This window comes from Nicrophorus vespilloides, unplaced genomic scaffold (genome assembly GCF_001412225.1).
Source record: "Nicrophorus vespilloides isolate i.1.1-1 unplaced genomic scaffold, Nicve_v1.0, whole genome shotgun sequence".
NCBI lineage: Eukaryota > Metazoa > Arthropoda > Insecta > Coleoptera > Silphidae > Nicrophorus > Nicrophorus vespilloides.
Window position 1 is genome coordinate 78993 of NW_017096423.1, and position 23646 is coordinate 102638.

The 23646-nt window shown below is 31.1% G+C and overlaps 4 protein-coding genes across 4 annotated transcripts; 2 read left to right on the plus strand and 2 right to left on the minus strand.

Moving 5' to 3' along the window:
- Positions 1 to 499: 499 nt before the first annotated feature.
- Positions 500 to 10837, minus strand: LOC108556990 (abhydrolase domain-containing protein 2). Its single transcript, XM_017913352.1, has 6 exons — positions 10532 to 10837; positions 2334 to 2506; positions 2000 to 2167; positions 1733 to 1919; positions 1264 to 1613; positions 500 to 1205 (listed from the first exon to the last, which is right to left on the minus strand). Exons 1-6 carry the CDS (start codon positions 10684 to 10686, stop codon positions 1033 to 1035), a joined length of 1206 nt encoding a protein of 401 aa, XP_017768841.1. The 5' UTR covers positions 10687 to 10837; the 3' UTR covers positions 500 to 1032.
- Positions 10838 to 14732: 3895 nt separating this feature from the next.
- Positions 14733 to 15334, plus strand: LOC108556984. The gene is made up of 2 exons (XM_017913345.1): positions 14733 to 14927; positions 14984 to 15334. The coding sequence occupies exons 1-2, from the start codon at positions 14733 to 14735 to the stop codon at positions 15173 to 15175; spliced, it is 387 nt and encodes a 128-aa protein (XP_017768834.1). The 3' UTR covers positions 15176 to 15334.
- A 13-nt stretch (positions 15335 to 15347) lies between these two features.
- LOC108556988 (methionine--tRNA ligase, cytoplasmic) lies at positions 15348 to 19866 on the minus strand. Its single transcript, XM_017913350.1, has 17 exons — positions 19675 to 19866; positions 19193 to 19473; positions 18989 to 19132; positions 18716 to 18930; positions 18542 to 18658; positions 18283 to 18486; positions 17820 to 18102; positions 17601 to 17765; positions 17329 to 17548; positions 17055 to 17268; positions 16758 to 16994; positions 16553 to 16696; positions 16315 to 16498; positions 16043 to 16222; positions 15810 to 15989; positions 15565 to 15753; positions 15348 to 15506 (listed from the first exon to the last, which is right to left on the minus strand). The coding sequence occupies exons 1-17, from the start codon at positions 19778 to 19780 to the stop codon at positions 15363 to 15365; spliced, it is 3207 nt and encodes a 1068-aa protein (XP_017768839.1). The 5' UTR covers positions 19781 to 19866; the 3' UTR covers positions 15348 to 15362.
- Positions 19867 to 19965: 99 nt separating this feature from the next.
- LOC108556989 lies at positions 19966 to 23296 on the plus strand. Its single transcript, XM_017913351.1, has 3 exons — positions 19966 to 20169; positions 22711 to 22884; positions 22940 to 23296. The coding sequence occupies exons 1-3, from the start codon at positions 20055 to 20057 to the stop codon at positions 23068 to 23070; spliced, it is 420 nt and encodes a 139-aa protein (XP_017768840.1). The 5' UTR covers positions 19966 to 20054; the 3' UTR covers positions 23071 to 23296.
- Positions 23297 to 23646: the final 350 nt, after the last annotated feature.

Sequence of the window (23646 nt, forward strand, 5' to 3'; positions counted from 1 at the left end):
TGGTCTATAAATCATATTTTAGTTTTGACTATAAGTTTACTGCAAAATTAATATTCAGTAACCCTCCTATAACACGGTACTCTCATAAAACGGTTTCCATATAACGCGGAATAACAATATAGTCCTCATATAACAGAATTCTCTTATAACGTGTCTATATAATATAACTTAATTAGATTAAGAACTACTTCGGGTAGAGAGATTACAACCTAAAGTTTAGATGAAGTTTCTTATATCTCCTGTACATTTTTAATTAAGTATACTTTTTTAAATGAACAAATTTGTGTTAAGTATGTTTTTAATCGTCTGCAATTATAATTGTTATAATTTAAATACAGCGATACGAAAATAGAGTTAAGACTAGTTTCATGGGGTCGAATTAAAAGCTATCAAAGTTTGAAGCAAAAAAAAACAAATTTATTTCAACACAATATGAATAATATAATTTAACAATATATTACAAAAAATATATATATATTTATATAAATGCTCATATATTTATTGTATTCTTTAAAAATCTGAAATAAAACGCACTTGTTAAAAACTATTATCACAATATTCGCTTGGAATAGAAATTAAATAAATAAATACATAGAAGGAAACCAGAATACTATTGTTGGTCCATAAATAATTATAATTTGTTTGTGGTACAAAAACAACGGTCGTCGAATGGAATTATCAAATTAGCCTGCATCAAATACACTAGTAATGTAGTAATACTATAATACATAAACTGCAAAATTTTCAAACATCAACATCCAAGACAAGCGCTAATGTAGTATACACACTCATCTATAATATTTAGACACCCTGCATTATTTATCTATCTATATATATATATATAGTTTCATTTAAAAAACATTTATAAAAAGCTATCTCATTTGTTACTTTGGACATCACATCACGTTAAATAAACAGAACAGTTTAAATGAATAAACGGGGCTGCCCTAGTGTTAATTTTGATTTTTAAAAAAATATATATTGTATATACTTAATGAAACTTATTCTTCATTATACAGATATCAAAAGCGCTTACGCTGCAGTCTTCAATGCCAACTCGTTATGTTTAAACACCAGACTACCGATCAGTGCAACCAGAGCGCGGTCTAACCATGTCACGGGGTTCGGGTAGATCAAACCACCTTCGTAGAAACCCAGGTGACCGCCGTGTGCCACTTCCAGATACATCACGTTTTTATGAGATCCTGCACAAAAGAAGAACATGTAATTATCAAAAATCGTTAGGTTATTTAATTTAAATACCTGCAAATTTCTTAATAGGTTCAAGTAGTTCTTCGTGAACGATCGGATCGTCGCGGGCGTTGATGAAGAACATCGGAGATTTGATGTTGTCAAGGTAATTGATGCTCGAGCTCCATTTATAGAGGTCGGTGATGGTGCGGAAATTGTGCATCTTCTTTGTGTAAGCATCGTCCAGTTCGGGGAGAGTCGCTGCAGACATTATCTCCCTTTCCACCAGATGATGACGATTCTTCACGTCGTCAGCCAAAAGAATGTTTCGGTGCCGAAGGATTATCCCCTTCATGTTCTCCGTCATTATGTATAAATAGAATCGGCGGAAATTTTGCCAGTTGAGCAAAAATTGTGTACCCCTGCAACAAAACAAACAAGGTTAAAAGAACAACAGCAGCATTACAATTAAGAACGTTTAAAATAAATTGATTTAACCGCTAGGGCAACTATTTTTTTAATATTTACTAAAAGGATATACTTGATAGCGTTGTAGCCTTGACAAACGGATATGGCACCAATGATTTGCGATGATCTCTCCCTATCCTTTTCCCCCATGTACTTGGTAACTAAATTCCCCCCTAAGCTGAATCCGACACAGATCAGATGCGTATTCGGATGTTTCGTAAGAAGATTCGTGAGCATTTCGTGGAAATCATTCGTGTGTCCTAGAAAAAGAGAAATATGATGCAAAAAAAAATATATAAATTGAAGCTCCAAATACGTCGCTGCATATCACCAAATTTACCATATGAGAAAATCCGAGGCGCTGTAACGGGAACGCTTCGCAGAGCGCCGACGTGGTTCAGAACAGCACACCTATACCCATGACATTGAGCCCAGTGAACAAATGTTCGAATGTACACGCTCTCGGAGGTGTTTCCAATGCCAGGGACTATGGCCACAGTGATATCATCTGTTTAAAAATACGCATGCATCAATTTCATATCAAAATGTTGCTTTACATCAATTGCAATTCAATTGAAATTAGGCTTAATAACTATTATTCGAGTGATCAGAGTCCACTTCAGTTGCTGCTCTCGTTGAAACGAAACAACAAACTATTTGACTTGATTACGTACCTTCCGCTATGGCTCCCAACGGCTGGTACAGATCGTACGTCACAGTACTTTCATCGTTCAGCGTCAAATAGACTCTTTCGCCAATTGGCCAAGGGCAGCGAACCCTGCCAACGATGCTGTGAAGGATTGTTTGGATATGGCCGCTGAATCCCCATAGTCTTGTTGGTATATAACTATAAAACAAACCAAAAAAGAACAACAATTAAAAATAAAATACAACAATGATTCAAAAATAATCATTAATAATAAAAAAAAAAAATCACTGGGTTATGACACACAGCGAACGGCCTTCAATTTATTTTAATTTATCCAGCGCATTCTGTTCTGCCAGTATGCGAGATTATGTAATAGCTTCGGATTCAAATGGATTGCATGGGCTCGAAACATCCGGACAGAAAAGTTCTTCGCGTGACCAAGGTGGTCTCTCAAATCTGCATAATAGCGAGAAGGATAAGTAATCTTTTCCATGCTTATATACGAACTTAATACAATGTATTCTACCATAAACATGAATTTGTTACATGCGGCTTTAAAGAATACTTTCTAGTTCTTTTTCTTTACTTTTCTCTACCGACAGGCATTCGTGAATTATCGTCGCAACAATCGATCACAATTTTTGAAAGTATGCACCAACTCTTTAATACATTTAAATTATTTTTTGTTGTCGGAAAGAAATAATTCATGTTAAATAATCAAATATTTTAAATATTTCAATAATAGAAAAGTAGATATATACTGATGAATCTTATTTCGAGATTCTTTGACCTTATAAATAACTATGATTTTATTGGGGTCATCATTTTAATACATTTTTTAATAAATGTTTGAAATAAATTATCACTTTTGCTCCTATTAATACAAAAAAAACTGTCAGTATTTTAATTAAAATATTTGTAAAGATTGTAATTTATAAGATTTTTTAATAAACCTAACTCGAAAACAATATTACACCAAGATTGTACAATATATAAAAAAAATAAGCTTATAAATAGAAGTAAATAACTATTATTTATGATATGAAACCTTTAGATTCTGAAGCACGCACGCACAAGCCTACCACAACCTAAAATAATAGTCTTCAGATAATAATCTAATTATGTAAGTAATCGGAGCAGACGCAGATATCATTTTTGCAATAAATTTTCTGCGTAATTTACAAGTAAACCTTTGAAGCATTCTGTTTATAATTTTAAAAAAAAGTACGTGCTGACGTATAATTCTAAATATAGCAAACGACACAGGGCGTATCAAAAATTATGTGGAAATTAACTGAGTCAGTTTTAAAACAAATATTGATCACAGCGATTTTTCTACCAATAACCAAATAACATTTACGTATAAAACAGTTCTTGTAATCTAAATCTATATACACTACATTATAAACATAAAATTGAAAAAAAAAATGAATAATAATAGACATGCCTTCATCTTCTATAAAATCCATACAACGGAAAAATAATAACATTATGAAAACTTTCTAGTGTGTAATTATATCCGCATTTTTTTCTAAATTAATGATTTTTCATTTCCTGGAAGTAACAATTATAAAAAATACTGTTTTTTTTTAAATATTATTACAAAAACAGTTGTTTTTTTAAACTACTGTGAACTATCTGTGTACTAGATATTTTTTTGGTCGAATACAAAAAAAATAAGCATAAAAGTTTGACCTCGAAATTACATTTGGTTACCAAATTTCATTAAGCTAGTCAAAATAATACTGAACATGTCATTCACCGATGAGCAAATACTTTCTCTCACGCGCTATAGATATGGGATGCCGAAAACGACAACATTATAATGGTATCATTAAGGAATTGCGCGTGATACAATGCAACGCTCAAATTAATCTACTTTGTGTTTATGTATTCCAGTCGAGTGAAAATATTTATCATTAGGAAAAACGAATGTGCGCTAAGTAAATAAACATACTAAAAATAAAGTATGGTTTAGAAGTTAAGAAAATGAGTCGATTTAGTTTTCCACGAGTTGACGTGCAAATGAAGAAAAAATCGATGTAAGTTAATCATCCCCTTTCTATCGGAGATCTTATCCACTTCATGAGTCAGGGTATTTCTGCCCTTAAGCAGTTTTATGTAAAGGAGGGAATTTTCGCAGAAACTGAAGAAGGGTCGATCGTGTCTCGCATGAGTGGCTTTTGTCGAAAGATTTAACATGATGTAATCGGTGGATGTTCATGCAATGAAACTTGTAAAGGAGATCAAGAATTCACGGTCTGAGGCTTAAGCTGATGAATACATATTTGAACACTCCATTCAACATGAAATGCTGAGCACTGCAGGAAATAGTAAAATGCAACAATGTTTTCGTTAATGATACTGAAAAAATACTTAGTATTCGGACGTATCTCATAAAGGAGTAAACAAATTACAGGAGGAATTTATTTAACTAGACATCTGTATTGTAACCTTGGCATTGTTATTGTTACTTCTATCTACTGCTTCTAGATTATTATACTTTACGAAAAATATTATGCAAGATAACATAATTAATATCATATTTCAGCAGATTACAAAAGCTGTTCTTCACATCACTAACGTTAAATTTCCTCTAAGCTGTTTATATTTTAATGAATGGCCATTAATTAAATATAAACTTTTAGTGGATGCCTTGAGTAGAGATTGTTCACTGCTTCGAAAGTTAACAAAGGTGTAGTGCGGATGTACTCGAATGGTCGTGACAAATTTAAGATACTTTGTTCCCTCATTTTTTAAAAATTGGACAAAAACAAAATAAAAATGTTTATAATGAATGTACCCTTAAATGATGTTTTTTTTATTTGCAGTGGTCAGATAGAACATATAGCTTTGAACGAATATAATTTACTTAAAAATAAGTCTTAATAAGTGTTCAATCGATTACTACTAGTTCGAAAAGATTTCATGTAACAAATACAGTTACTAGTACAAATTATAAAATTATGTTTACCAACAGTTATAACAAAAACAGAGACTAAATTCCATTCTTTTTAACAAAATATTTTCTCTTCTATGAGAAAATAATAAATATTATGTGTAACTTTTGTTTTTACTGAAATATGTGTTTTGTAAATACGTGGCAACAAAGCGAATATGCTTTTGTACGTTTTGCTACTAATTCACGCGAAATGAAAACCGTGCAAAAAGATATCATGATACATCCAACATGCCAAAACCAACATGCACGTAATTCAATTCACTTAATGTCACTGCTGTAAAAAATATAAAATTCTTGATTAAATAAGACCGTAATTATGGTACAATTTCTCAACAAATTATTATACAATTATCGTGTTTAGTTTAATTTATTAAATAATCAGATATAATTAAATAAATTATGTGTACATTACATATTTGTAAATTAAATATGATTTAAAATAGTAATGTAAATGTTTGTGCCATGATTGAAAGTGTTGATAAAAAGGCACTAAAGTTAATACTGGAACAGGAATCAATTAAGTTACTGCGTTGTTCATCACATACTCATTTATTTCATGGCCAATTTATACGGTTGCTGGTTATCAAAGCAATGTATAAAGAAATGCATGGCACAAACAATAAATCAATAAAAAAAAATAATAATAGACCATCACATTGGAAACAATCGAAGCATACTGAGAAACAACGATATTTAGTTAGATTGTCGGCTAGTGTAAGTACTTTCAGCAGTTATTAGTAAATAAAAATGGTATAAACCTAATGATTTAACCCAGCCTTTCCCAACCACGTACTGCGACCATAAAAGTACTTCACTGATTCCTCGACTTGACACAAGTTGACAGTTACCATTTCATGACCCATAGGTTGAGAAACATTTGAAAAAAAAGCACAGGCTAAATGAGAAGAGTGTGAAAGATTAAAGAAGAATCCTTACATTTTGATTAACACATTTCATTAGTTATGTAATCGATATAAACTGTCTGAAATAATAAAACAACAATTGAAAACATTGCAATTTACATTATTTCCTCATGTATAAAAAAATTGGGGTCTAAAAACTGGGTCCATGTATAATACATTTTTTTTATTTTGGGTCACAAAATTAAGGCGCGTCATAATTATATAAAATGTTAAGCTGTAATTTTCGTCTTTTTTTTAATTTCACGCCCATATTTTCAAAATGAATAGAGTATGAAAGAAAACAGTCATTAATAAATAATAAAGGAAGGAACTTGAAATGCTCGCAATTGCTTTTAATGTAACTGTTCATAAATCGATGGTTTCAATTTAATATTCATAAGACGAATGGCATTTGAATTGTCCTATAGCGATGGCGTCGTAATCGATGTTTCAAAATGTGTGACAGTTAAGTAGATTGTTTCAAGGAAAGTACTTGGATGGGTGATGAAGTAGAAGAATAAATATAATAACACTCTATTACACATGTGATAATTTGCTAAAGTAACGAGTCTCACTAATATACACATACTTAATTCATGGCAGCTCGTAATTACAGACGTTCGGCTCGCGCTGTTCAATGATTTGTAAATGAAAACACGTGCGAAGAAGACAACATAATATATATTATCATTGTCAATGAGAAAAGAAACATTCTTCATTTAATATTCTACTTTTGCAAAGATCCACTTTCTTCGACCACATTTAGAAAGCTTTTGTCGTATGCAATAATAATAACATATTACATTCAAAGAAAGTGATATAATTTCATTGATGATAATTCACTAAATATTCAAATCTGTATTTATTACATTTCCCTCTTAAACAGTTGTTGCGTTAATCGATCCAAAATTTACATTAATTAAATACAAAAAGTGAAATGAATATAGAAATAATACAAATATCTTTTAAAACCGAATTGACCTCGCTTGGTAAATCATAATAGGAAACTCATAAAAAGTAGTATTACTTAGGTTAAATGAATTGAACCCAAACTAACAATAATTAAACACAAGAAGTCTAAATTGATATAGAAATGATACAAATCTTTTAATCGATAAAACCGAAAAGCTGTTGGTAAATCACAAGAGGAAACATAAAAGGGTTCAAAGAGATAAAGCTATCAAAATACTTGACTACCAGACATGTTTTTTTTGTATAAATCTACTTGATAGCAGTTTTACAAGAATTGAAACCCACTACGCTTTTAAGATTAGATTAAAACCTTTAGAACGCGTTACTCTTACGTAACTACGACAAGTACATTGAGAAAAAAAATATAAATAAGTGGAAATCTATTATAACATACAAATGTCAATGTCATTGAAATTTCGTTCGTCAAATTTTCGTTAGCCAACTACTACATGTTTTTGCCAAAATGAAAGCATCATTCAGAGAATTGTTCATTGAATACTGAGAATTTGTATCAAACTCGTTTCATAGGAAAATGCGCCGATTCTGCGAAACACGGACTGCAAATTAGTACTGATTCATGCAATTTAATAACACAGGTAACGTATATTTATGTCTTTAAAAAGAAACGCGAGCATTGCACAATTAGTCGCTAATTTGTAGTGCAAAACAACTTAGTAAAATAGATATAATTTCTATGAATATTAAATTTTTTTTCTTATCAATCAAAGTAAATTGAAATGCAAATACTAACTGTGAAATCATATTTAAATAAACGCTAAAATTTATCAAATATATTTTTAGATTCTATACAAATTTTAAGTACAATACTTTGGATATGCTACGATGACTTCTTTTTTTATGTAATTCACATTTGCAATATCAAAACTTGTATTAGTCATATCAATCTGTATTTGTTTAAAGAGTATAATTATATGAAACAATGAGTGACTAATGAAATGCCACCTATTGATGTTTTATCTATTGAATATTTTGGTTATTATCTAAGTAATTAATAGAGATAATAATATTTCCCTTTACGTATTATGTTCGAATATTGGAATCAAATCAATCAAGTTCAAAATACTTATATAGTTTACTTTATTTAAACAATTAAAATCACGGTTTTATAACGTGTTCAAAATATTTTTCAGTGCAAAAAAAAACGAATTTGTTTAAAAAGAAATCATTGTTTCATTATGAACACAATTGAAAGCAATCTCGAATCATATTCTTACAACATATCTTCTATTGTCCATTCATTCAATATCAATGGTATAGACCAGTGATTCCCAAAGTGGTCTATATCGAACCCCAGGGGTCTATGACAACCTGCAAGGGGTCTACGTCAGCGAAAAAAAAATTGGGGGTCCATGAAATGAAAATGGGGGTCCACGATAGTAGATCTCAACATACACTGATAGTTTACTTACATTATACTATTTTATAATATAAAGACATATACATTATTTATAAAAGTACTTATGATGTAAAAAAAAATATTATGTATGTTTATAAAATTGTGTAAGTTGTAAGTCATGTATTGCATGTTGAACTTGTAAAAACCTGCATATAATTATATACCAGTATCATCTTGTTACAAGCATACGCGCATTCTCAGAGCAAAGATCTTAATAATTATAAAGATGTCCTAATATAAATAATAAATTTACAAAAAAATCAATATCATGTAAGTAGGGGGTCTGGTCTACCCAAAATAGAAAAACATGGCATGGGGTCTACGACACAAAAAAAGTTTGGGAACCTCTGGTATAGACAATCTTAGCAATAATTAATTATTCACAGAATACATGTCTCCAATTGTTTTCTCAGCATTTCTCAACCTTTTTGCAGCGCGATCCACAGTTGGTTGTATTTTTACTGTTATAACATTTTTTTGACAAGGTCATTTAGTGTCCCTATATTGAGTTTAGAACCCCTGCTTTATAATATTTTTACTCGAATGTGTATATGTAAGTGCAGAATATATTTAATCTTGTGGTTTTGTATTAAATTTGGTTCCCAGAAAATATTACGAATTCTGATAGCGTTGTCATAACAATCTAATCTAAGTAAAATATTGATCGAAAAACAACTTTTTTTTTTCAATCTAACTTCACATATATATTTTTTCAATAGCAAAATTATGTAAACAGTCTGAAACATTCCTAAAACGTTTGACCTGAATACGAATCTTCCAGATTCAACTCTTTTCAGAATAACTAGTAGCACTAAGCTAATGGGAACGCGCGCCGGCTATTTGTACTGAACTCCATGATATTATTCATTGATATGATTCATAATTTATTTTCGATATAATATGAAATTATGTTACGATTAAAACATATTACAATTAATCAATAGGCTGAATTATTAATAATTGATAATTGCAAAAACTTGCGGTAATTAAATCAAAGTAGAAACTACCTATAACCTATGTAATTTAGATGTTAGTTACTCAAACGCATGTTAAAGTAATTTAACGTCAATGTCGAATAGACAATTAATCCTTATTAATATCTAATAGTTTAAAATCTCTGTTTGGAAATATTTTCTCGAGTTATGTAACAGTGATATAATAAATTTTAGTTTTGTATGGTTTTTTTAAAGAAATATATTCAGTCATTTCATTAAATGTGTCGGGAAAGTTCGGAAAAATCCTAATTATAGCCGAAAATCTACGATCGAAATAATAGAATATTTCTGTACCAAATTTCAGTAAATTCAACCGGCTATTACCTAATAAATTACTTATTAGATAATATACACATAAAAACTAGAGGCATGGCATGCAACAAAGTCCCTTATCCAACCTACACGCAATCACTTCTCAACATCGCATGACCGAAATAATAGATGCCAAAGATATACGGTTCTTCGAGATGGCTCAAATCCAAGGTCGCAATGTTTAACTACTCAAACGTTTCCTTTGAACACTATAATAAAAGTGTTCATGCTAATTCGAAATGCACGAATTCCGAAACAAACTCTGATAACACAAGTGAGTGATAATTGGTGTAGATTATTGTATGAATCACGGTGTAAATAATGTTTTGTAAAACCATTCAAAAATTGATATATACGTTAAGTGAAATATCTATTGGTATTGTTACAATAAACATATTGCAACATAAATGCAACTTCTTGAATTTCATGCTGCTGCGTACATTGCTCAACCATTTCTAATAATACAAGTCCTGAAATACATAAATCTTATTTTAAGAATCAAAATTTTCTATTGATGCTTGTAACATTCTGCGGAAGCTTTGGATTGCCGGCGAATGATCGCTGCTTAAGTTTGGTTAAGAATTAAGTGTGTTTGTGGATTAAATACATAAGGATTAACTTAAATGTATGTTGCAGGGATGTTATGGAGAAATATAGACGTACGGTTCTGTGATCAAGGGTGCGATCTTCTGTACGGTTTCCAGCAAGGATCTGTCTGCACAACACACGAAGGGCAATTGCGGTTGGCTGTGGACGTTCAGCATCCTGAATAGTACGCATATTATAACAGCGATGACCGCCAATAGAGCTGTCGACATCTTCGTGCGATCAGCAATTGCTGTCTTCTAGCGGCTTAAACACTTGTGGATGGTATTATTGTGCGGGCCAGCAAACACCCATTTCACATGTACGCAGCACAGCTTCTTACGCTAAACTGTTCTTATTTGACTTGACAGCGGCACATATGACAGCCGGCGTACCAACAACAAACCTCCCACTATTCATACCTTGGATACACCACGTGCTCTCATCCATGGTTATATGCAACCAAACAAACTTATTCTCATGGTTAAATGCAGATGTACTCAAACAGAATTCAATTAAAACTGTACCATAGGTTTTGGACACTAACTAAGACGATAGTCTTCAAGAACAACTAGTAATAACATACAAAGTATAACAAGAAGCCTCTCCATTTTTATCTAATTTGGTGATAATAGGCTAGTATATATGTACAGCATTATATAAATATATAAATCTATACTCACTTCACATCCCACTCCTCTCAGCTACGCGAATTGATGGTTTAAGGAATTTTCGTTAATACCAGGAATATGACTAACAGCTTCATCCATAAACGTTGCGCATCAATATTCTTATAAACCAAAAACCGAGCACATCAGCATCAAAACATGTTTTCTTTTTCATTGATTCATCTTTCTTCAACTTTAAAACATAACAAATTCATACTTTTGAATCATTTAAATATCAAAGTTTAAATATATACATTTTATAAATAATTTGACAATAAATTATACAAAGAAAATATTCTATTCACTAATATTCGTTCGTAAATCATTTTTATAAAAATATAATTTTTGTTTACATTTTCAGATTTTCTACATACTTTTAGAATAAATTTTATAAAGAAATTATTTACTTGGTTACTTAATAATAAACTTATACTTCTTCTTTATATCTGCAAGCTTTCACCTTCTATGGTACATTTAGCCTATGTTGCATCGACATAATTAAGGTTTTTCTGCATATTTAAGGGTTCTATAAAAACATAGGACAGACAAATCGACGTATATTTATCGAAATTAATTTGTTTCTAAAAGATGTCGATAACTAAAGATGTTCGATAACTGAAACCATACTCGCTGTATCATATGCCAATATGTTCGATAACCAAAATTGTATTCAGAAATCGAATACAATTTTGTTGGGAATATCTTTGATAATTTGATAAAACCTTATCAGCTAAATTGATATACTATTTCCTATTTGTATATTTGTTATTGACTCATTTTCATTTTGAGAATGATGATTGCATCATAGCGCGAATCCTGGTACAAAGTCTCAGCAAATAAAATTGTTTTAAATATTAAAAATAAAATCAAATATTTTACCATTACAAAACATTTCAATTTAATTTTAATTATCATAGTTAAATTTGTCAATTTTATGAACTTGGTAATGAAATATGTTAATTTAATACATCTATTAATGTAATTAATATAGACTGATTGAGATAAATTAAATTGTAATAATTTAACTTGTCTACTTTCAATACTATATAGATAAATTCACACTGCAGTCATAATATGTGTAATCAAAAATGTAAACAATTTTGTATAATAATTAGCGTAGTGGAATGACCAGACGAACAAAACATATATTTTTTCGAGATTGTTGAACGATTCTTGAAACTAGATGAAACATTATATTATTTACTTTATTAATTTACATAGCATATGTATTACGTAATATCAAATACAGTCATACCTTGTTCAACGTTACTTTTGATAACAAAGTTTTGTTGTAAGGAAGTTTAGCTTAATAAAGAAATTTTGTGGAACGCATAATATTCGTTAAGCAATGTATGATGCAATACAATATAAATAAAGTTGAATTATTTGGAGCTCAATTTTGATAGGTTCTGTTACAAAATCTATACATAATATCGTTATATCCGTGTTAAAAAGAAAATCCATCGGAGTAGAGAGTTTGCACAGCGACAGTAATTCTTTACTTTCAGAACATTTTCACTTTATCTTTTTTTTCGTACTCATTCATAATTAATTAATTTCGTTTGTAATTAACAAACGAACAACACGCGAAAAAAATATCACGCACACTAAAATCTATTATGAACAGTTGTTTATCGTTTATATTCCATTGGCAATAAAGACTAGTTGCTTACATATATGCAAGAGAAACTTAATATCGGTTATGCAAAAAAAAAAACAAGACGAGTAACAAATAATAATAAAAAAAATAAATGTGTATTTGCTTCGAATACATTTTTGAACTGGTTTAAAATAATCGCCATCTCTCTACATCTCACACCCAAACCTAACTTTCCCTTGTATAAACCCGATAAATGTTATAAGTGCGTAAGTGGATATACGGCAGATTAGTATTCTATTCAAAATCAAACAAGCATCATACACTGTCGAGGTAAGTCCAGATTTATATTTTGTAACATATTCTTTTTTTTTATTGAGAAAAAATACTTATACAGCTATCTTAATAAAAAGTTCATAACTTAAATTACTTAATTTATATGTGAGCGTACGGAATTCGAATCATTAGATATATTCTAAGAAATATCAAGTTGTTGGCAGGCTACTTGATCTTTAATAGTCAGTACGTTTATGAGTACTGAGAAAAACAAACCGCTTTGATAAGTTAAACTTCTTTATTTTAGAGATATGCATCTGTCGGGTTATATCGCAAGCCCGACAACCGAAAGACCGTCTATTGAAATCCCGAGGTTCGAAATCCCGATTATATCAAATTCTTGACATCCATAATCCCGACTGTATCAAAATCCCGACTATATAGAAAATGTTTACAATAACATTTTAAAATTATTTCTGAGCGTAGTCACCTTGTGCTACACTTTTATTATTAATAACAATAAATTATTATTAATTTATTTGATTTTGTTGAATTATTCATAATAAAACTTAACATAATGAAATAATCTCAAATACAATTAGATTATTCATTGTTATTATTTATTATTAATAACAATTTAAAAGTCACTACGCTCCGGAATAATTTAAAAATGTTATTGTAGTCATTTTCGATATAGTCGGGATTTTGATAAAGTCGGGATTTCAATACAATCGAGATTTTGATATAGTCGGGATTATGGTTGTCGGGAATTTGATTGACGGTATTTCGGTTGTCGGGCTTACGATTGCCACCGGCATCTGTCATAAGCTGTCATAAGGTCTTTAAAAGAAGACGCATTATTTGTTTATAATACTTAAATATAAAGTTTAATTCATATATTTGTGAGTTCACCTTTATACATTGTTAAATGATTAGTTTTTATTATCTTCTAATATAATAAATAATATAATAAATAGATTATTTCTCTTCTAATTGTTAAATAATCTTAATAGTTGAAATTCTGAAAATTTGTTTGTTATGTCAAAATATGTACTATAAAAATATTCAAATCATGCTTACGTCATGACAGCTATCATTTCGTGATCCATTAAAAAATTAACGCAAACCAATTTTGAGTCGCAACTTATAGGTTGAGAAACACTTTTCTAATCTACGTAACCGTGAATATAATTCTCAAACTATTATAGATATTTGATGATTTCCTTTCGAACAATTTTTTTACAACCAGATCTAAATTAAATTATACTTTTTGATCTTACTTTTACTTTCACTATTTTGCATTAATATAAGTAAATAATATAAAACATATATTTAATATGATGTTATTTTGTATTATTATTTACAGTAATTGATACAATAGTTACTTTTTAGTATTTAGCTACACACTTTTCTTTCAATCACTTCACTTTCTTTACAACGAACTAGACATAACAACTCTCTTTTCTTTAGTACTTATTTGAAAATAAGGAACAGTATACAAATACTTAAATTAATTCACAATTTCACTCCTTTCAATTTCATTTAATTTTATATATACACTCATGTTTCATTCATAGTAGTTGAATTTTTTGTACTTACTTTTCTTAACTATACAAATTTTATAATATTAATGTACACAAATTTCACAAAATGCAATATAATTCTCGATTATACATATAAGTTTTACATCTGACTGAAGAATGTATAATTTCTAAAGAAATGTAATTTGTTGTTGTAGATGAAGTGGATAAGCGCCATTATTTTATTAGCAATTATGGGCGTTACAAAAGCTCATCACATTAAACTGATACTTCTCACGCTGCTGGGATTGGCCGGATTGTATTGGATGCAGAATAACAGACCCAGCGGTCCTAAACAACTGTTCGACATTGCAACAAAATTACTCACAAAGCGAGATATACATCAACAAACAGTAAACATTTAAATCGAGTTATATTTATTCAGACATAAAATATAAATTTATTATAGAGTGATATTGATTGGGAACTGGTCATAACCAACGATCCATCCACTTGCGCCAGAAGTTACGTATGTCAATTAGCGGCAACAAGAGCTGATGATTCTATGCTGGACAGAATAAAGTTGGTAAACAGTAAAATGGTTGAACCTATATTTAATCAGAGATTTTCAGGTACTCGCAAGGAACGAATTGGGCTTTGAAGGAGATTAAGAAGGCTTTAGCGCTTGGCGACTACCACGACCAGAAACTATGTAAAAAGAATTACAAACATTGCCCGTATTCTATGAAACAGATGCAACAACTTATGCAATTATTCAGTAATAAATAAAGATTGATATTTAAATTAATTTATTTTCATTTCTTAAGGTATAAAATAAATTAAAAAAATCATTTCTTCGACTTTTTACCGCCAGTCGACGGCTGTCCGGTAGCCGCTGCTAACTTAGCTTTCAAGTCAAGTAAAATGGTTACTTGCGGAGACCATTCGCTTTTCGCTGCACCGCCTTCCTTCAACTGCCTTACCAATAAGGCCTGTAACAAACAAAACGAAAATCAACAACTATTTCAATTTTAATTTAACTTAAATTACCTGTTTATCAATTGCACATTGTATTTCGTTAACATCAGCAATAGCAACACCATTGGTACTTGGTGAAGCTGTTACAGTCGATTTTTGAGCAGCCTCCAGTTTTTTCTTCAGGTCCAATAAAATTGTTACTTCCGGTTGCCACGTCGCTTTTGGAACACCGCTGCTTTTCAAAGAACGCACTTTCTCACCCTAAATTAATTTCATTAATTAAGTAATATTAAACGTTAAATTCAATGATTTAATACCTGTTCTTGAACGGCTTTCTCGAGAGAAGCTACATCATCAGAACCAGAAGATGGAGCGGACGCAGGTGCAGCCTTTTGAGCAGCTTCCAGTTTTTTCTTGAGATCCAACAGGATAGTAACTTCAGGTTGCCACGTCGCTTTCGGAACACCGCTGCTCTTCAAGGAACGAACTTTCTCACCCTAATCAAAAACCCCATTAGATGCTATTAACTTTAAATTAATTTATTTAATACCTGCTCTTGAACGGCTTTCTCTAGCGTAGCCACATCTCCAGAGACAGAGGTTGGGGCGGATGCTGGAACGGCCTTTTGCGCAGCTTCCAACTTTTTCTTCAAATCCAACAAGATAGCTACCTCTGGTTGCCACGTGGTTTTTGGAGAACCGCTGCTCTTGAGTACACGCACTTTATCACCCTAAATTACAATATTCATATTAAATATCTAAAAAACTTTTAGCAACTTGACTACAAAAGCTTTTTTTCAATACAAGGGAGAATTAAATATACCTGTTCTTGAATTGCCTTTTCCAGCGCTGATACATCTCCACTTACTGCAGACGGTTTGTCGCTTTGCTGTCCACCAAATTTCTTCTTCATTTCTTCAACTTGAGCGGGTTCGATTTTGCTGAACAATGGGGCTGGTTTTCCAATTTTATGACCTTCCGGTAAGAACATGACAATTTCGGGGTTACTAAAATTATAAACCGCATTAGACTTTGAAATCAAGTTTTGCCTTTAAACTTACTCAGGTGTCAAAATATTGGTTTCCGGAGGAGCGTTCAATTGAGCCTTAAGAGCTCTGCTGCTGTCTGGCATGTAAGGTAACATCAAAGTAGCCAAGAGGCAGGCGATATTAACGCAAACACCCACGACAGTTCCAGCTCTTTGCCTGGAATTACATAAACCAAACGTTATTATTTTTCAATTTATTATAGTTTGTTAGATCATACTTATCATCGTCGGTTCGTTTAAGTAATACCCAAGGTTGAGTAGATTGCATGTATTGATTACCATGCTTGGAGATAGCCAGAATGTAACGAATACCGTCCCTTAATTTCGCCTTCTCCAGAGAAGCCACATACGACTTCAATTCACGAGTGCACAGAGCTAATACAGTTAAATCTTCTTCGGTCAAATTCATTGCTGGAACGGTGGACCCGAAGAACTTCTCAGTGAAAACAAGAGCTCTAAATATGTTTCCATTAAATATTATACAAATATTTCGATATTATTTTTCATTCACTGACCTGTTGACGAAGTTGCCCAAGTTATTTAATAATTCCGAATTATTTTTAGTCGCCAGATCGACCCAACTGAAGCTGGAATCTTGTCCTTCCGGTCTCACGTAGAGTAAGTAGAAACGCCAAACGTCACTTGGAATACCAGTTTCTTGAGCATCAGTGCCGAAAACACCGACACCCCTGGATTTGGAGAATTTGCCATCTTCATAATTTAAGTACTCTGAAGAAAACAATATAGATATAAGTCTAATTTCAATTATATCAATAACAATTAATTTACCAGTGGCCATAATATGAGACACCAAAGTGTAGCCTTTGTTAGCACCAAGTAAAGTAGCTGGAAACATTACAGAATGGAACGGAACGTTATCTTTAGCCATGAATTGGAACAAAGTAATATCAGTTTCCTTGGCAGGTCTCCACCACTTCTCCCAATCTTTTGTATATTTCGAAGTCATCGATACATACCCCAAAGGAGCATCGAACCACACGTAAAATACCTATAATATTACAATAAATAAATGATATCACTAATTACTAGTTATACCTTACCTTATCACGGTAACCATCTAACGGAACTGGAACTCCCCACTTAAGATCTCGCGTAATGCAACGCGGCTTCAAACCTTCCTTCATCCAAGATTTACTTATAACCTTAGCGTTGTTGGTCCAGCCTTGCGACGATTTCTCCATCCAGTGGTGCAAGAGCGGTTCAAGCTAAAGTCAGTGTTTACAATTACCTAACCCAGCGTTATAAATATAGATACGGACCTTTGGAAGATCCAAGAAGAATTGCTTGGACGTTCTCTTCACCGGCGCCGTGCGGCAAACCTTGCATCTGGGATTCTTCAGTTCCGTGGAATTGACTAGTTTACCGCACCCATCGCACTGATCACCGCGGGCATCTTCGTAGTTACATCCTGGATGTGGACAACCGCCCTCAACGAATCTGTCTGCTAAATACCGGTTGCATTTCTCGCAGAGCAATTGTTCAACGGGCTGCGTTTGCATGAATCCATTATTGTTCAAGGTAATGAACATATCTTGAACTAAACTATGTAAACAGAAATAACATTTACCATAAAATTGTTAATACTAATTAAAGCAAAGTCTATTGTTAAAATAATGTAAACTTAAAAGAAATTTACTTGTTTATCTGTCACTTCAAATCTTATTTAATTAATAAATATTTAAATAATTAATCGTGTAATTAAATAATTATAATATTAATTACCGTGTTTGTTCAGGTGTTGTGGTGCGGCCGAAATAATCGAATCCAATATTGAACCACCTATAAATATTATTGTGAATCTCGAAATACTTGTCGCAAATCTGTTGAGGCGTTAATCCTTCTTCCAAGGCTTTAGTCTCTGTGGCCGTACCGTACTCATCAGTACCACCAATCAACAAAGTGTTCCAATTGCATAACCGAGAGAATCTGTAATAAACTCATATAAACATCCAAAAGGAACTCATATAATTACAATTATTACCTAGCAAACACGTCGGAAGATAAAACGCATCCAATGATATTGCCCAAATGCGGTACATTATTCACATAAGGCAACGCTGATGTAATAAGTACATTTTTTTCACCGGCTACCGGCAATCTGTAAAAAGTTAACAATTACAATTGAGACAACTCTAATGACTTTTGATAAACTTACATTGGATGAACTTCCTTCTTTGGTTTCGGTAAGTTATTTAAGGTCTTCTTAAACGCCTCCTCCGCCGATTTCAGCTCCTCAGGTGAGACAACATCAGGATTAGCAGTCGCAACTTCGGTGGAGCTCTTAATGTTAACCGCAGTATACTTAGCTCCAATCAACAAAGCTTGATAAGAAGTTAACGCATCCAGGATTTTGAATTCAGCAAGCGCTTCCTGTTTCATAAAACATAAAAATATAATTGAATGATATAAGCAATTAAACAGTATCTACCTTCACAAAAGTATTCTCAGTGAAATGAGTCATCCAATTTAAAATGTCTGGGTAAGGTTCCAAGTACTCCTTAGACATTTTCTTGTCATTGTGCAGAGGATACAAAGCACTCCACACAGCAATATCACAAACTTCAATGGTTTTCTATGAAAATGTTAAATATTAAAATAATTATAATAAATTTTATCAGATTATCAGACTTACCCCATTCAAAGGTGCACCTTCCTTCAATTTATCATTGAGTAACTTTAAACTGCTACTTAAAATATCTTTAATTTTTTGCACTTTGCTAGAGCCTCCGATGACAAGGGCCAAGGACTGAGCCAACTCATAAACCTCAAAGTCTAACCATTGCTGCACACTGTTTGTAGAGTCCACTTCTTTATTGGGGTAAAAGTATTGAGCACCAGCATTGCTTGAGAAGATTACTGTTTCCCGATCTGTCTCAACATATGGTAACACTCTTGGAGCAGGAACAGTTTTATCTAAAAAGAAATGATTAGAAATATTGCATCATGTACTTTGAACAATTTTACTACTAACTTCTATAATATAGGTATAAAGTATAAATAAGCTTTCAATACTTAAAATTGGTATTGTAGATAGATAATTAAAGAAGTTAGTTTAAGTTTCATATTATTGAAGCATATGCATTGGAAACACATGATAGGTTATAAAGTTCTCACCTGCTGATTCAATTATTTTCACCTGATAATTAACTGAACCGAATTTCGCACTGATTATCAGCTTCAGGCCAGCTGGATTACTTTCGTTCGTGTAGATCACTGGCATCTTCCTGCTGGAAATACAACTTTGTCCAAAAGCAAGAAACGCGTACGTCGGCTCCTGCCAAATGAACGATCGTATCGGACCTTATTTTCAGGTTATGTCTGACTCGCTGTCAAAGACGAACCGTAGCCATTGGTAACAGATGCATGCTTCTGCATATTTTGACAGGAAACGTAAACATATACAGAGTCAATTGGAACCTGCCTCCAACTTGCATTCATTCCAATTCATTCCGCATTCTGTGTTCAATTGAATCTTTAACAATTCGCAGCTCAAAATGCGGGTGGGTGCGCTAATTCTAACTATAATCTACACGATTGCCGGCATCGCTGCGTGCATCGCGTTTTTGATACTAAAGTTTTATATATCTGCAGTTTTGGGAATATTTACAGGTAAATTATAGTTAAAAATATCTATCGAAGTATGCATAACTTCGGTTTCTCACAATATTCGCACATTAGATTTCAAGGCTACACTCATAAACTTGCTTATTCTTGGTTGTCTTTACTTATTTTATAAGCTAAATAATTTTCCAAAGGAAAACAATAAAAAAAAATGCAGAGTACCTTTTAAAATGATTACAAATGTGGTTTTATATATCAATACACAGTAGCGCATCATGACTTTGTGAAGCCTAGGCGCAACTTGATTTGGAGGCCATTTATTGACGCTATTAGAAATGAAACTTTTCGTGCTTCCTTGTGAACTTATCAATAATATATTTATAATCTAACAATTGAACAACATCATTTCATATAAACATAAGTGACAAATTGCTCAAACTTTATTGACTCTCTGAATTACATAACATAAATAATTCCGTTTAAGAACGGAGAAAGAACCTTAAATTAACATTCCCGATTTAACACCTATAATTGGCATTTTATTGTTTTCAAAATATTCAATCAATTCCTGATTGTATAATAAAGTCAATAAAATTGTTTATTTAAAGAATTATTTAACTTTAATCAATCTGTTAAGTAGAAAAATTTGACAACTTGTACAAGTAAATGTCATTAATTGTCAAGTACTTTACTTGCGCTTACACAAACTTGTCATATTTGACACTTGACTAGTATGTTTCAATACGGAAAACTAGGACAACAATTTTCAAAATATAAGACAATGACAGTAAAATACACAGGAAAAATAAGGATTATATTTTATAATAAAAAGATACAAAGATACTAATATAAAGATACAAAAAATGCACATTTCTGGAAAAACCTGGACTCATGATAATTTTACACTTGACCCGCTACTTAACCCGTGGCGTATCCATCTTTACAAATTGCCTTTTACATTAAATAACAAAATTGAAAATGTAATCATAATTGAAATATATTGCACATATAAACATATAGTTTATCAAAATAAAAATGCTCTTAGTATTTTTTTCTAAAAGTGTCAAATAATTCAGATTTCTATTAATTTTTAATATAAATTATGAATTATTATTTTTAGGTTTCAACGCCAGAACTTATAATTATAGTTATAAATGTACTAAAATGAATATTTTTGGAATAACTATAACATCTTTAATATAAACTTTCCTATTACAATATGTTTAAAAACAATTTCTCCTGTTGTTAATTGAACAATAAAGTCTTTTATTATTAAAAGTGTACTTTGTCATAAGTAAATCTTGTTAGGTGATTGACTATAAAATATTTTTGTTATATTATAAATAACATTTATTATCCATAATATTTCAACTTTTAGATACAAAAAAAACAAGATTGCGTAACAATTTATTTAATTGTTTATTACTATTAAGGTCATGTTTCTCGTTTTTACACCTTTAATTTTTACTGACGTTTTCAGAATAACTTTGTTTTTTTGCAATGAAACGTAAAGCTTGCACTCGATTTGTCACCACTTCCTGTTTTCCAAATTAAATTCACATATGGTTCAAGGATTATAATTCGACTGGTCGGAATTATTTCAGTTTTGTCTCTTTTTCAATTGGGAGGATTTGTAGAATCATGAATTAAATCTACCAAGCTCTGATTAACTTTAATTGTGTATACAATTTTAAACTTGTTTTATATAGGCATATATTTATTATTTATAGATTTTAAAATATGCAAACAAACTGGTTTTAAACTGCATTAGAAAAATATGTTTTAACGAGAAATGTAGTTTTACGCTTTGAAAAAAAATTCTTAATTTATAATTTTTATAAAAAAAATTCAAAAGTTGTTTTTTTTTTGTATAAAATGTAAGAATATTTATTTAAATACAGGTATTCGAATTCATACATTTTCTGGAATTTATAAGCTGAGAACTAAAATTCTTTAAACGAGACGACTTGTGCAAATTGCATGTATTTAAATTGTTATAAAATTTTCATAGATCTCAATTACGTTAAATGTAATCAGTTTAAATTTAACTAATTCACAAGGAAAGTTGGAAAAAAGTAATTTATTTCTTTAAGTTTAAAGTTCAAAATAGGTCAATATGTCACGTCAGTGGAATAATTATGTTGCTAAGGCAATTCGTATGCGAATAATTAAATCCAGAAACAAACTTGGTACTAAAAATAGTAATTTTGTTAAAAAAGAGAGTAGCAAATAGAATGAAGATGTTATATACAGTGGAACCTCGTTTAACGTGTTTAATCCGTTCCAAAATTTTCGTATTTTTACTTGTATAGTGAAACATTTTCAAAAATGCACATAATATGTGTACACAAGTTTTAAAAATGAGGTAGCGGGCGCGCAATCCGTGACTTCTCTTCTCATCATAACTCGTTATGCGAAACGTCGCTCGTTAAGCGAGACATTTTTCTTATAATTTATTTTGCTCTTTAAGAGAAATGCTCGTTATGCGAGGTACTCGTTAAGCGAGGTTCCACTGTATATATATTTTTTTTTATATTAATTTAAAGATGCTGTGAAGATATTTAATAATATTTTTTTTATATATTTCAGCTATCATAAGTTTCGCAACTGTGCATTTACTAATATTGGAAGGAAATGGAGGATTACAAACGTGGTATGCAGCTCGAGAGTTAAAACAGCTGTGCTGGCTGGGCTTCTGGTTATTCACGTCGGGATGCGTAACTTTAGTCTACTTTACTGTTTACTTGTTTCTAGAAAATAAATGTAAGATGATAATTACACAAATATTGAACATAATTTCACGTACATTCTGTTTCAGTTGAGATGATCAAATTTACAGCAATAATATGGTCTTTCATAACAGCAAAAAGTGCACTACTCTTGATGTACTACACTAATAAATTCCGCGAATTACAGGCCGGCGAGCGACTGACATCCACAGAAGAATGAAATATTTCTATAAGATTTTTTTTTGCACACTATTAGTTTTATCGATTTAAGATTATTTGCATTTTTATGTTAAGATTATCGTAAAATCTTGAGTTTAATTGCGGACAAAAATGTGAAAAATATATTATACACAAGATTTTACGGTATATTTGTATTTAACAAGACATTTTATACTCTCTATACACGACATATCATTGTTGTAATTGAATTGCAATATACGTTTATTATAAGGAAATAAATAATGTAAAGTGCTGAAAGAAAAATTTTATAATGTAAAATGTCAGTAATATTTCTGGTGAAATATCAATATAATAGAGTTTGAACATTCCTGTTTTTTTTTTAAATTTTTAAATTTGTATTTTCAGTTGATTTGATTATAAAAATAATCTATATATAATTTTGTGACATATTGTAATAACTTTATTTACATTTTATACATTATATAATGTTTTCAATATAAAAATAATTGTATTACATTTATTTTATTTAAACAAAATAAGATTACTATTACTACTACTACGATTAAAAATTTAAATTAAAAGATATTAATTAAAGTTGCCTTTGATAACGAAGTCT